Source organism: Lutra lutra, chromosome 3 (assembly GCF_902655055.1).
Source record: "Lutra lutra chromosome 3, mLutLut1.2, whole genome shotgun sequence".
Lineage (NCBI taxonomy): Eukaryota > Metazoa > Chordata > Mammalia > Carnivora > Mustelidae > Lutra > Lutra lutra.
In genome coordinates this window covers 126,446,857-126,462,521 of record NC_062280.1, presented here as the reverse complement: position 1 = coordinate 126,462,521, position 15,665 = coordinate 126,446,857, and the positions used below count along the sequence as shown (strand labels likewise).

At 41.0% G+C, this 15,665-nt stretch overlaps 1 protein-coding gene across 2 annotated transcripts in view; it reads right to left on the bottom strand.

Annotated features, from left to right (window-relative positions):
- Nucleotides 1-15,665, bottom strand: part of MTUS2 (microtubule associated scaffold protein 2) — a 589,185-nt gene that overhangs the window by 175,638 nt on the left and 397,882 nt on the right. For both annotated transcript variants that reach the window (XM_047723045.1, XM_047723044.1), the window contains exon 6: nt 382-543. In XM_047723045.1, the coding sequence (XP_047579001.1) occupies nt 382-543 (162 nt within the window). The remainder of the gene's footprint in view (nt 1-381; nt 544-15,665) is intronic.

Sequence of the window (15,665 nt, the reverse complement as noted above, 5' to 3'; positions counted from 1 at the left end):
GACTCACCCCTGGAGGTGAAGTTGGAAGCTTGGTCCTATAGTCCTTCCAGTGATTTCAGCAATGTGGGACTCCAGAACCAAATGCCAATCTGCCCTACAATAGTTTGATTCTTTTTTTTTTTTTCCTTGCAATCAAACTATATGATTCAATGGGTGACCAGCTGGGGGAGGAGTGACAGTTGCGAGAATTTAAACATATGAATATAAGAAAGTACCTTGAAAATAGTGCTATATTGTTGTTATTAATTTAAATGCCATTTAAAACTCATCTGTCATCCCATCTAAGTAACTGATGTACGGGAGGGGCGGGGGCTTTGAAAAGACTCTTTAATGTAGGAAAGGCACTCCACTGTGGAGTTTCTCCAGGACACACAGTCTTACCAGCAGGTGTAGATGTGGATTTTGGTGCCGGAAGCAAACTCCTGCGGGGTGTTGTCACACTGGGGGGTGCTGGAGGGGCCGCCCGGCTGGCCCCCTTGGGTGTGTCTTTGGAAGGCAGAGCTGCCTTCAGAACCGGCTGGTCTTCATTCCCAAAGGTTGACCCTGGGGGAGACAGACAATATGTTAATTATAACCTCATGAAAAATGGATGGACCCTTCTTGCCATTTGCAATTGCCAGCCAATCCCAACACTGTCATCTGCTTTAGAGCTTGATCTGACTCTTAGTGAGTGGCCTTGAAAAACATTTCTCTGGGACCAGAAGTGGAGAAGAGCTCCCTTTAATCACCACAGCAAAGTCTGTCATTCAAATCCTCTGTGCGAGGGACACCACAAAAGACAAAAGCAGCCTCTGAAGATTTTATACGTGTGTGTGTGTACGTACACACACGCGCACATACTCACACACAATTTGCTTATGTGGATGTGTAACTGTACATATGTACAATGTGAATTTATTTGATAACTCACAGAGGATGAGCAATCCTATTTTTGAAAACCAGTGTGTGTGACCCAGGAGAGGTGAGAGTAAGAAAAAAGACTCGTGCATGGGCCGCTGCTCCAAGAAGCTTATGGAGAATACCCTGACATGCAAGTTATTTGACCTTCAGAACAAGAGGCTTGGGGTAAAGGTAGAAGGGTACGGAGCATGGGGACAGAGAATCTCTCTGACACCCATGAAGTTTTTTGCCTGAAAAGCTGAGGTGTCACCAAACTGTGAAGCCCTGAATTAGAGCCTCGCGTATTGCAAAGACAGACGATGCCTGTTGATACTTCAGTTTACTATTCAGCATAGAAACAGACTCTATGTCTAAGGACAGTTTGTTTACAAGGGACTGCTCCGACACTCTGAACATATGGCACACTGGGATATGTGTCAGGTTTAAATGCACAAGGCCCCAAGTTTTCTTCCAGATCTTTCCAAACCTACTGTGGCTTATACATCTGTCATCTCTTAAAGACAATGACACCATCATCTATTCCCTGTTAAAGGATCAGTCTTTTAAGTATACCTCTGAGTACAGCTGCAAGGCCTAATCCACGAAATGAAGCTTGAATGTATTGGAACCACGGCTTGTTTGGAATTAAACTATCCAGTTAGAAATGTGACCATCTACCATGGAAAATATGCAGTGACAGCTGGAAGAAGTACACAGAATTTTAGCAAAAGATTAAATTTCTTGTTTTCATCATTTTATTTTATTTTTTAAAGATTTTATTTATTTATTTGACAGAGAGAGATCACAAGTAGACGGAGAGGCAGGCAGAGAGAGAGAGAGAGGGAAGCAGGCTCCCTGCTGAGCAGAGAGCCCGATGCGGGCCTCGATCCCAGGACCCTGAGATCATGACCTGAGCCGAAGGCAGCGGCTTAACCCACTGAGCCACCCAGGCGCCCTGTTTTCATCATTTTAAAAGGATAGCCCTAACATTTTATTTAGATAGGGCCTGCATTAAATGATAACATTATTCAAATGGCTTTAATATTCAAAACATTCAGGAATTTTATTCAATCACTTAGAGTAAGAGATTGATTTCCTCCCTCTGAAGACCCGAAAGTCTGTTTAAAATCGATGAGATCTGTTTTGTTTCTAAAGAAAAGTGTATTTAGGAAAGAAAAAATAAAGAATGCCCTATTTCCCAGCACAGAGCCTATGTCCTACACTTCTTTTCAGGTCTGTGCAAGCTTTTCCATAGTTCTAAACAGGGCTCGAGAATGCATTTGATCTATGCCAACAGAACAAACGCACTGAAAGTTCACAGAAAGGATGTGCACTGTATCCTGAATGTCGAATAAAGTAAGCACCTGTTTGATTATAACCTCATGAAAAACTTCTTCAGGAAAATGGACACCATGCACCCGAAAACAGTGTCTTAGCTTCTGAATCATTCAGTGGGCTCACTAGTCCAATCCCAGAATCTAGAGGCTCTCTGGAGGTTTGCAGGACATTACAGATGGAAGGAAGGTGCCCAGCCACTGGATGGATTTCACATGGAACTCTGCACTGCTTAGCTTACCACTGACATACTGCTGGAATAATCTACTCACTAAAATGTGTAGTGGAAGCCGAATTGAACATAAAAAGTTTCACACAGAATCTTCCACTTAATTATTAAAGTTTCTTAAGAGGGAAATGTTTTGTATCATTTGTAAAGTTCAAATGCCCTTTTATCAAATCCTCTTGCACCTGGCGTCATCCTCAGAGGTGAAATTTATTATTCAGAGAACATGTCAATTTAGAGATTGGGCAGCTTTCCAGGCTGGGAAGGCATTCATCTAGTTGAAGTACGAAGTGTCCAGGAAGCTATGTGGGTGAGGTACGCTCCTCTGAGAGTGGTCTTGAATTAACAAAAAAGAAAATAAAGTAAAATAAAATAAAATAAAACTCTACTCTTGTCTCTCATTGTGGGACCCGGCTGGCAGTTCACAGTATTACTCTTTGAAAACCAGCTTAAGTCAGCCAGTAATTAAAGACTCATTATTTAATAAATGGAGAGTACTCAGAATGGCTGCTGAATTCTAGAACCGTTCTGGCTACTTCACAACCATGCAGGCAGCATTAAACCATTGCTTGATAAGAGGAAGAAAATAACTGGAAATAAACAACTATTTGTGTGAGCCAGAAAAAGAGTGGTGGTGTTTCATGAGTCTAATCACGGTTTGGCCGAATCTGGCCTGAACGATCCAGGTTATCCCCTGGATGAAGGCTGGAGTCTGAGGAGAACAGCCAGGGTTGTTTCTCCACCTCCCACCTCTCTGCCCCCGCATTTCTTCATCCGCAAGTGGGGACACTGGGCATGGACCTCACAGAGCCATTGCGGGAAGGAAAAGAGCTAATACATGCGCGGTTGTTTTTTTTTTTTTTAAAGATTTTATTTATTTGTCAGAGAGAGAGGGAGAGAGAGCGAGCGCAGGCAGAGAGAATGGCAGGCAGAGGCAGAGGGAGAAGCAGGCTCCCTGCTGAGCAAGGAGCCTGATGTGGGACTCGATCCCAGGACGCTGGGATCATGACCTGAGCCGAAGGCAGCTGCTTAACCAACTGAGCCACCCAGGCGTCCCTACAAGTGGATTTTTAAGTGTCAAGGCAAGAGTTAGTACAAGGAGTGGTGTCTGGTGCACAGTGAGCTCTTCTGTGTTAGTTACGAGCATACACCGGCCAGTTTTCAGTTCAGTGGTTGGTCATTACAGCAAATCAGTTTTTCGTGGGGAACTTGGAACGAACCCAGGGACTAATATCAGGTGGCGTTGCTCCAAGTGAGAAGGAAGGAAACATTGAAATAAATCTGACAGCAACTGCAGGATGTAGGGAGATACAGTATGATTGTCCTTAAAAACCTATGACGAGCTACTTGAGACACAGGAAAAGGGGAGAATCAGGACATAAGGGACCACCGGGCTTCAGAGTATTGGACGCTGCAGGTTCCACTATGAGCGATACTGTTGGGACCCAGGGCATGAGCGTGGTATCAAAATGGCTGTCCGAGCTGCCTGTCACAATTCGCACCCCCCACAGGTAGTGACCGTCAGACTTTAATGAATGAATGAAATTGGTTTTAATTTATAGGTCTCTGACAGGCAGTGAGGTGGAGCACTTTTTTCAAATTCAAGTTTTTTCTTCCATAAGATACCCACTCATAACCTCTGCCCTTTTTCTACTAAAGGATTTTATTTTCATAATTGACATATAGGAGGTTTTTTTTTTTAATATTCTGGATATTGATCCTTTCTAGGTATATATTTCATATATCCTCTCAGTCGTTGACTAGCCTCTGCAGTGTTGGTGCCTTTATTCAGAAGTCTTTCATTTTATCTATTTATTATTTATGATTTTATTTACTTATTTGACACAGAGGGACAGTGAGAGAGGGAATACAAGCAGGGGGAGTGGGAGAGGGAGAAGCAGGCTTCCCGCTGAGCAGGGAGCCCTACTCGGGCTCCGATCCCAGGACCATGAGATCATGACCTGAGCCAAAGGCAGATGCTTAACTGACTGAGCCACTCAGGCGCCCCAGAGGTCTTTCATTTTAATGTAGTTGATTTTTCTCAGTCTTTCCCCCACTTGATTTGTACCTTATGTGTCTTAGTTTTCCATTGTCTACCTGAGCTAATAAAGATGTTCTCCTATGTATTCTTCTAAACGGTTTAAAACTTTGTTTTGCACATTAGATCACTAATTCACCTGGAACAGAGCATGGAGTAGGGTCTGGATGTGTGGTTGCTATTTTCTATATAGACAGCCAATTATCTCAGCCCTGTACATTGGACAGTCCATCTCTTCTGCAGTATCTATACTTCCTTCTGCTGTGTGTCAAGATTCATACAGGCCTGATTTTTAGGTAAATTGAGGTAATCTAATAGGGTGCCTGGGTGGCTCAGTCGGTTAAGCATCTGCCTTTGGCTCTGGTCATGATCCCAGGATCCTATCCTGGAATGGAGCCTCAGGATCGAGCTGAGCAGGAGCCTGCTTCTGTTTCTCCTTCTACCCCTTCCCTCCCCGCTTGCTCATTCTCTCAAATAAATAAAATCTTTAAAAATCTTTTTAATACTATAACATAACAAAAGTTTCTCTCTCAATCATGAATCGTCTCACACAGGCAATCTGGATGACATGCCATCCTGGGGAGCTTTAATCCAGGCAGGAGCTCAGGGACTCTTGCTCCTTCCATCTTGTGTTTTTGCCCTACTCTGAGTTTCTCAAGAGACATTAATATGCAGCTGGTATATGGGGAGGAAATGAATTATTCATGTAAGGATTTTTGGGGGTCAGGCCTGAAAGCAGTGTATCACTTCTGCCATGAGTCTAATGGCTGGGAAATGTAGTTTAGTTTATGCACAGGAGAAAAAGGGAATCATTTGGTAAACACCTAACCCATTCTGCCACATGAGGCTCCATTTCTGAACTCTATATTCTGTCTCATTGATCTCTTTCTCTATCACTATACCAATACCATAGCATATATATTTACTGTCATGCAAGACTAGTACTGGCATATTGAACCAACATAAGACAAGTACCTCCAACTTGGTTCTTTTATTTTACAATTGTCTTGACATATACATATACATTTCTCTTTCTCTTACATGTAAATTCTAGTATTTATTTTCTCTTACATATAAATTCTAGTATCTACTTTCTCTTACATACAAATTATATACATATACAATTATCTTGTCTTACATATAAATTCTAGTATCTACTTGTCAAGCTCTAGGAAAAGTGGCCAGAATTTCCAATTAGATACGATTACATCTTCTTTCTGAACTGCAACATGTTTGAAGGAAGAGCAAGCACAGACCCCATGAAGAACAGCAAACCTGTGCTGAGCACCACTTATACTCTAGGAGCCATGTTAGATGAAAGAAATACAAAGAACATGGAGTTCCATGAAAAAGCAAACACCAAATATGTTGTTCTATAAAGACATAGCACTAAATGACATGATAAAATAATAATAACAAATAAATAAGATAAAAAGAGGCAGCACTTCTCCTTAAGGGATCAAAATCTGGGATACTTTGGGGTGAAGCAATATTGGCATCTAGTGGGTAGAACTGTCAATACCTCTGTTCAGAAGACATGCAGAAATATAAGAGACCATGGAGAAAAAGGGCTAATAATTGTTAGCTGAGGGGTATAAGGTCAGGGAGAAAAGATAACTTTTTTTGGTAAACAATCACATGTCATAAAGGGGATTTCTCTACACCATTCTTAACTCTGTGAGTTGCCAGCTTATTCTTCTTAATTCTTTCCTTTTAAATGCCAGTGGTGTACCCTGGACTTGTTACATTATCACCACTGAAATATGAAGGTATTCTTCTGATCATAGAAACTAAAGGACAATAGCCTCCTGTTTCACTGCTGGACCCTGGCCATCTTTTTGTAAATACCCAAATCATCATATCATCAACTTACTACTTGGAAGGTAAGCTCTCCTTCATTAGAGGTATATGCAATGTATATGTTCTGCATGGTTACAGACTCCAGCCAGGTCCAGGTGAATATATAAACCAAATTGTGCTATATTTTCCTCTTTAAACCACCAGGCTTGTTCAGCACTGAGAGTCCTAGGATCAAGTAATTTCTCTTTTCTCTTTCCAGTACCACTCCTAGAGTTCCTTCCCTGCAGTGCTTACATCCCTGAACTGATGGATCAATTCTATCAAAATCTCATGGAGTTGAACCCCTACCTCACACCATATGCAAAAACTAGGATCAAAGACCTGATGTAAGCACTAAAATTATAAAACTCTTAGAAGAAAACACAAATGTAAGTCTTGATGACACTGGGACTAGATAATCATTTCTTAGATATGACACCAAAAGCACAAATAACTGAAGAAAAAATAGATAAGTTAGACTTCATCAAAATAAAAGCCTCTTTCTTTTTTTAATAGTTTCTTTTTTTTTTCTTTCTGAACCCCTTTTTATCCCCTTTCTCCCCCCTCACGATTTGGGATCTCTTCTGATTTGGCTAAAGCATATTTTCCTGGGGGTTGTTGCCACCCTTTTAGTATTTTACTTGCTCCTTCATATAATCTTTTTTTTTTTTTTAAAGATTTTATTTATTTATTTATTTGACAGACAGATCACAAGTAGGCAGAGAGGCAGGCAGAGAGAAAGGAAGGGAAGCAGGCTCCCCGCTGAGCAGAGAGCCCGATGCGGGGCTCAATCCCAGGACCCTGGGATCATGACCTGAGCCAAAGGCAGCGGCTTTAACCCACTGAGCCACCCAGGCACCCCACCTTCATATACTCTTATCTGGACAAAATGACAAGGCAGAAAAATTCACAACAAAAAAAAGAACAAGAAGCAGTACCAAAGGCTAGGGACCTAATCATACAGACATTGGTAATATGTCAGATATAGAGTTCAGAATGACGATTCTCAAGGTTCTAGCCGGGCTTGAAAAAGGCATGGAAGATATTAAAGCAACCCTCTCAGGAGATATAAAAGCCCTTTCTGGAGAAATAAAAGAACTAAAATCTAACCAAGTTGAAATAAAAAAAAACTATTAATGAGGTTAAATAAAAAATGGAGACTCTCACTGCTAGGATAAACGAGGCAGAAGAAAGAATTAGCGATATAGAAGACCAAATGACACAGAATAAAGAAGCTGAGCAAAAGAGGGACAAACAGCTACTGGACCACGAGGGGAGAATTCGAGATATAAGTGACACCATAAGACAAAACAACATTAGAATAATTGGGATTCCAGAAGAAGAGGAAACAGAGAGGGGAGCAGAAGGTATGTTGGAGAGAATTATTGGAGAGAATTTCCCCAATATGGCAAAGGGAACAAGCATCAAAATCCAGGAGGTTCAGAGAACCCCCCTCAAAATCAATAAGAATAGGACCACACCCCATCACCTAATAGTAAAATTTACAAGTCTTAGTGACAAAGAAAAGATCCTGAAAGCAGCCCGGGAAAAGAAGTCTGTAACGTACAATGGTAAAAAGATTAGATTGGCAGCAGACTTATCCACAGAGACCTGGCAGGCCAGAAAGAGCTGGCATGATATATTCAGAGTACTAAATGAGAAAAACATGCAGCCAAGAATACTATATCCAGCTAGGCTATCATTGAAAATAGACGGAGAGATTAAAAGCTTCCAGGACAAACAAAAACTGAAAGAATTTGCAAACACCAAACCAGCTCTACAGGAAATATTGAAAGGGGTCCTCTAAGCAAAGAGAGACCCTCAAAGTAGTAGATCAGAAAGAAACAGAGACAATATACAATAACAGTCACCTTACAGGTAATACAATGGCACTAAATTCATATCTCTCAATACTTACCCTGAATGTTAATGGGCTAAATGCCCCAATCAAAAGACAGAGGGTATCAGAATGGATAAAAAAACAAAACCCATCTATATGTTGCCTGCAAGAAACTCATCTTAAACCCGAAGACACGTCCAGGTTTAAAGTGAGGGGGTGGAAAAGAATTTACCATGCTAATGGACATCAGAAGAAAGCAGGAGTGGCAATCCTTATATCAGATCAATTAGATTTTAAGCCAAAGACTATAATAAGAGATGAGGAAGGACATTATATCATACTCAAAGGAACTGTCCAACAAGAAGATCTAACAATTTTAAATATCTATGCCCCTAACGTGGGAGCAGCCAACTATATAAACCAATTAATAACAAAATCAAAGAAACACATCGACAAGAATACAATAATAGTAGGGGATTTTAACACTCCCCTCACTGAAATGGACAGATCATCCAAGCAAAAGATCAACAAGGAAATCAAGGCCTTAAATGACACACTGGACCAGATGGACATCACAGATATATTCAGAACATTTCATCCCAAAGCAACAGAATACACATTCTTCTCTAGTGCACATGGAACATTCTCCAGAATAGATCACATTCTTGGTCCTAAATCAAGTCTCAACCGGTATCAAAAGATTGGGATCAATCCCTGCATATTTTCAGACCACGATGCTCTGAAGCTAGAACTCAATCACAAGAGGAAATTTGGAAAGAACCCAAATACATGGAGACTAAACAGCATCCTTCTAAAGAATGAATGGGTCAACCAGGAAATTAAAGAAGAATTGAAAAAATTTATGGAAACAAATGATAATGAAAACACAACGGTTCAGAATCTGTGGGACACAACAAAGGCAGTCCTGAGAGGAAAATATATAGCGGTACAAGCCTTTCTCAAGAAACAAGAAAGGTCTCAGGTACACAACCTAACCCTACACCTAAAGGAGTTGGAGAAAGAACAAGAAAGAAACCCTAAACCCAGCAGGAGAAGAGAAATCATAAAGATCAGAGCAGAAATCAATGAAATAGAAACCAAAAAAAACAATAGAACAAATTAACGAAACTAGGAGCTGGTTCTTTGAAAGAATTAATAAGATTGATAAACCCCTGGCCAGACTTATCCAAAAGAAAAGAGAAAGGACCCAAATAAATAAAATCAGGAATGAAAGAGGAGAGATCACAACGAACACCAAAGAAATACAGACAATTATAAGAACATACTATGAGCAACTCTACGCCAACAAATTTGACAATCTGGAAGAAATGGATGCATTCCTAGAGACATATAAACTACCGCAACTGAACCAGGAAGAAATAGAAAGCCTGAACAGACCCATAAGCAGTAAGGAGATTGAAACAGTCATCAAAAATCTCCAAACAAACAAAAGCCCAGGGCCAGACGGCTTCCCGGGGGAATTCTACCAAACATTTAAAGAAGAACTAATTCCTATTCTCCTGAAACTGTTCCAAAAAATAGAAATAGAAGGAAAACTTCCAAACTCATTTTATGAAGCCAGCATCACCTTGATCCCAAAACCAGACAAGGATCCCAACAAAAAAGAGAACTACAGACCAATATCCTTGATGAACACAGATGTAAAAATTCTCGCCAAAATACTAGCCAATAGGATTCAAAAGTACATTAAAAGGATTATTCACCACGACCAAGTGGGATTTATTCCAGGGCTGCAAGGTTGGTTCAACATCCGCAAATCAATCAATATGATACAACACATTAATAAAAGAAAGAACAAGAATCATATGATACTCTCCATAGATGCAGAAAAAGCATTTGACAAAGTACAGCATCCCTTCCTGATCAAAACTCTTCAAAGTGTAGGGATAGACGACACATACCTCAATATTATCAAAGCCATCTATGAAAAACCCACCGCAAATATCATTCTCAATGGAGAAAAACTGAAAGCTTTTCCGCTAAGGTCAGGAACATGGCAGGGATGTCTGTTATCACCACTGCTATTCAACATAGTACTAGAAGTCCTAGCCTCAGCAATCAGACAACAAAAGGAAATTAAAGGCATCCAAATCAGCAAAGAAGAAGTCAAACTATCACTCTTCGCAGATGATATGATACTATATGTGGAAAACCCAAAAGACTCCACTCCAAAACTGCTAGAACTTGTACAGGAATTCAGTAAAGTGTCAGGATATAAAATCAATGCACAGAAATCAGTTGCATTTCTCTACACCAACAACAAGACAGAAGAAAGAGAAATTAAGGAGTCCATCCCATTTACAATTGCACCCAAAACTATAAGATACCTAGGAATAAACCTAACCAAAGAGACTAAGAATCTATACACAGAAAACTATAAAGTACTCATGAAAGAAATTGAGGAAGACACAAAGAAATGGAAAAATGTTCCATGCTCCTGGATTGGAAGAACAAATATTGTGAAAATGTCTATGCTACCTAAAGCAATCTACACATTTAATGCAATTCCTATCAAAGTACCATCCATTTTTTTCAAAGAAATGGAACAAATAATCCTAAAATTCATATGGAACCAGAAAAGACCTCGAATAGCCAAAGGAATATTGAAAAAGAAAGCCAAAGTTGGTGGCATCAGAATTCCGGACTTCAAGCTCTATTACAAAGCTGTCATCATCAAGACAGCATGGTACTGGCACAAAAACAGACACATAGATCAATGGAACAGAATAGAGAGCCCAGAAATGGACCCTCAACTCTACGGTCAACTCATCTTCGACAAAGCAGGAAAGAATGTCCACTGGAAAAAAGACAGCCTCTTCAATAAATGGTGTTGGGAAAATTGGACAGCCACATGCAGAAAAATGAAATTGGATCATTTCCTTACACCACACACGAAAATAGACTCAAAATGGATGAAGGATCTCAATGTGAGAAAGGAATCCATCAAAATCCTCGAGGAGAACACAGGCAGCAACCTCTTCGACCTCAGCCGCAGCAACATCTTCCTAGGAACATCACCAAAGGCAAGGGAAGCAAGGGCAAAAATGAACTATTGGGATTTTATCAAGATCAAAAGCTTTTGCACAGCAAAGGAAACAGTGAACAAAACCAAAAGACAACTGACAGAATGGGAGAAGATATTTGCAAATGACATATCAGATAAAGGGCTAGTGTCCAAAATCTATAAAGAACTTAGCAAACTCAACACCCAAAGAACAAATAATCCAATCAAGAAATGGGCAGAGGACATGAACAGACATTTCTGCAAAGAAGACATCCAGATGGCCAACAGACACATGAAAAAGTGCTCCATATCACTCGGCATCAGGGAAATACAAATCAAAACCACCATGAGATATCACCTCACACCAGTCAGAATGGCTAAAATTAACAAGTCAGGAAATGACAGATGCTGGCGAAGATGCGGAGAAAGGGGAACCCTCCTACACTGTTGGTGGGAATGCAAGCTGGTGCAACCACTCTGGAAAACAGCAGGAGGTTCCTCAAAATGTTGAAAATAGAACTACCCTATGACCCAGCAATGGCACTGCTGGGTATTTACCCTAAAGATACAAACGTAGTGATCCGAAGGGGCACGTGCACCCGAATGTTTATAGCAGCAATGTCGACAATAGCCAAACTATGGAAAGAACCTAGATGTCCATCTACAGACGAATGGATAAAGAAGAGGTGGTATATATACACAATGGAATACTATGCAGCCATCAAAAGAAATGAAATCTTGCCATTTGGGACGACGTGGATGGAACTAGAGGGTATCATGCTTAGCGAAATAAGTCAATCGGAGAAAGACAACTATCATATGATCTCCCTGATATGAGGGAGAGGAGATGCAACATGGGGGGTTAAGGGAGTAGGAGAAGAATAAATGAAACAAGATGGGATTGGGAGATAGACAAACCATAAGTGACTCTTAATCTCACAAAACAAACTGAGGGTTGATGGGGGCAGGGGGGTTGGGAGAGGGGGCGTGGGGTTATGGATATTGGGGAGGGTATGTGCTATGGTGAGTGCTGTGAAGTGTGTAAACCTGGCAATTCGCAGACCTGTACCCCTGGGGATAAAAATATATGTTTACAACAAATAAAATTTTTAAAAAATAAAATAAAATAAAAAATAAAAGCCTCTGTGCTTCTGAGCGTGCTATTAATAAAGTGAAAAGAGAGCCTACAGAACTGAAGAAAATATTTCCAAATCACTTATCTGATAAGGGTCTAGTATCCAGAATATATAAAGAAGATTTATAACTCAACAATAGAGACAAGTAATTCAATAAGAAGTGAACGTAGAATTTGAATAGACATTTTTCTGAAGAATATATACATATAGTCAATAAGCACATGAAAAGATGGCCAATGTAATCTTTTAGATGACAACAGGGAAATACAAGTCAAAGAAACCATGGTAAACCCACTAGGATGGCTATAATAAAAAAGATAGACAATAGCAAGTGTTGGTGGAGATGTGGAGAAACCGGAACTTCATACACGCTGGTGGGACTGTAAAGTGGTGCAGGTACCTCAGATGGCATAAGACAGAAAAGAATATTCCTCCAACCCACTATTGCAGTCCATCCATTATAGCAAAACAGCAAGTTCAGACACGAGGAGGATGATACTCAACTCCTCCCAGAACCCCTTCACCCTCCTCATCTACTCTCACAAAATTAGGTATAAGTCTGAGCTTCTCTGTCTGACACCACAGAGGGAGGAAGACACAGGCAAATTCAGGCCACAAAAGGTGGTCCTAGAGGCAGGCACTAGGGGGAGGATGTGTGAAGGTACAGGGCACCTGATATTCCCCTGCAAAGGAAGGAGAGATGTCTACTCCACCTTCTCAGAAGGGTAATTCTGGCTATGGCTGAGGTCAAGGTGAAAAGTTGGGTTTTGTGATCCATATTCCAATGTGCTCTTTCACTTCTTCATATACTGGAATGCTAAGAAGTTTGCTTGATTCTTAAAAAGAAGAAAGAATGGCAATGAGAGACAGATGCTAACCAGACCAGAATGAGGTTCTTAAGAGGAAGGCTGTGGAAGAAAAGCAAAATTGTTATTAATAATATGAAGGTATTACAGCCAAACATTAAGAAACATGTTTCATTGATTTTGAATATTTATACATATTATAATGATTAAACTACTCTCTTCACGGATTTTTTTTTTTTTTTTTTTTTTTTTTTTTTTTTTTTTACAATTCTCGGCAATCAAGTTGTATAATGTTCTGGCTGCATGATTGCCTAATTGATGCATATCTCATTGATTTAGCAGTAGTTATCACTCAGTGGCAAAATTTAGTTTAATTATTAGAGTACCAACTGAATATTTCATTTCCCACCTTGTGCATATTTTAACCTAGGTGTTTTATTCTCACATTAAAGAGCTAAAGGGAACCCCCTATCTTAGCATTTCACCAAAGTTAGTTCTTTGTGAAAAATGAAGTAGACTAAGCGTCCTAGGTTCCAGGCTCTACACTAGGCAGGGAGCTCAGGGCAGACATGGTCCTGACCTCACACAATGTACCTTTTCCAAAAAGGGGACACCCAGACCACAAACAAGTACACAGACTGAAAGAAACACAGGGGGCAGAGCTAGAAGGAGACTCAAGGGTGAAGATCAAGTACTTGGAGAAGGCGTCCTAGAGGAGGAGACACCTAAAGGAAACATTTCTCTCAGCTGCACACTAGCACCGGAACTCTTTTATTCTTTAATATTAATGATATTATCATCGTTCTAGAACCTTAGGATCAGAGTGCCAAAATCATCCTTGAATCTCTCTTTCCCTTTCTTCAACCAATGCAAGTCAATGTGCTTCCATTTCCATGCCGGACTTCATATTTCTCTTCCGTCTCTGCTCCTGTGGCTAGCCTCCAGCAGTCCCTTGTCACCCCTTGCAGAGAGAATGGTATCGACTCCTCTCCTCCACCCACCCCACCCCATTCAGTTCACCCTCTTCACTGTGCCCTGTTCTTCTCAAATAGAAGTGGCTCACATATCTTCCAAGTACCTCACAAACTGTTTTTTGCTGTTCAAATCTTCCATTATGTGGTCCCAGCTGTCTTCCTGCCTTACTTCCTGCTCCCACATCAAGGGCAGTATAAACTGGAGGCAGGATTCCCCTGGCACTTACTGCTCTGCTAGAATTAAGGCTGTGCTTGAGCCCTGCTGTACGAACGAACGAAGAAAGCAGTCAGTGCCGCAGTGTCCTGGGGCGAGCGCTTCCTGTCACAGACACCTCTTTTTCTCAACTTCTGAGACCACGGGCTCTCAAAAAGCTTCGCATGTTCCCCAACTGCACCTGTGAATGTAGTCACATGGAATAAGCACAGCCAAGGTGGGCATTTGTTGTTTCAAAGGTGGGGATTGTCTGTGGTGTGGTACGGTGGGGTTTGAGCACTTCTGAAGACAATAAACAGAAAGGCAAACATCAGCACTTAGGCAAAAATGGGTGAAGGGGAGAGGGAGGTAGAGGCTTCCAGGGGCAGAAAGAACAAGTCCTGGGGATGAAAGGCACATCCTAGGGGATAAGTCAGTGGTACTGTAGTGATGTGGCCTGGTGACAGAGGGGAGCTCCACTCGCAGGGAGCACGGCATAGCGTATAGACCTGTGGACTCACGGTGTTGTACCTGAAGCTAATGTAACATTGTGTGTCCACCATATTCAAATAAAAATTTTTCTTTAATGTTTTTTGTCTTTCTGCCCAAGCACTATGATCTTTCTCCCCGAGAGGGTCCCATTTACCTAATACTTTTCTTCTCTATCACATTTCAAATTTTGCTTTGGTCTCACCTTAAGCATGAATGTCTGGGTTTTTTAAAGTTTGAAAGGTTAATAGGTAAGTGGTTAAACTGCTGGGTTCCAACTCTGGAGCGACTTCTTACTAGTTGTCTGACCTGGACAAGTTGTTTAATTTCCCTGTGCCTCATTTCATCATCTTCCAAGGGGGGATAATAGCGGTACCTACCAGTTAGAGTTGTTGTATTGTAAAAGTTATTACATGTTCAGAATAAAGTGTTCAGAATAGCGAATGGCACACGTAAGTGCTCAGCAAATGGTAACACTGACATCTGTCCACTAACCCCACACGGAGCCTCATGTGAAGCCCATCAGCCCCATCAGCCTATCCCCTCCTCCCTCTTCTTCCAGCCCCCCATCTCTCATGGCTTTGTATCTTTCCAAGGCATTAACTGGGATCCCTTCTAGGGGTCTGGTTCTGAACAGGCAGCTCTAGGGAACTGTGGTTCTTTTGATAGCCACCTTTCCTGAGTAGCCTAAGTCCTAATGAAAGAAAGAGAAACATATTGTCTGTTTCGCTACTTCCTCTCAACCTAGAGCAAATGGTGACTTCTCACTAAGCCAGGAGAGGGCCTCACAGTCTTTCTTAACACACACTCCAGGAAGTCAATAAATGATCCCAGCCCTGGACCAGAGAACATACATATCTTCATACGATATCTTCATATGCTTAC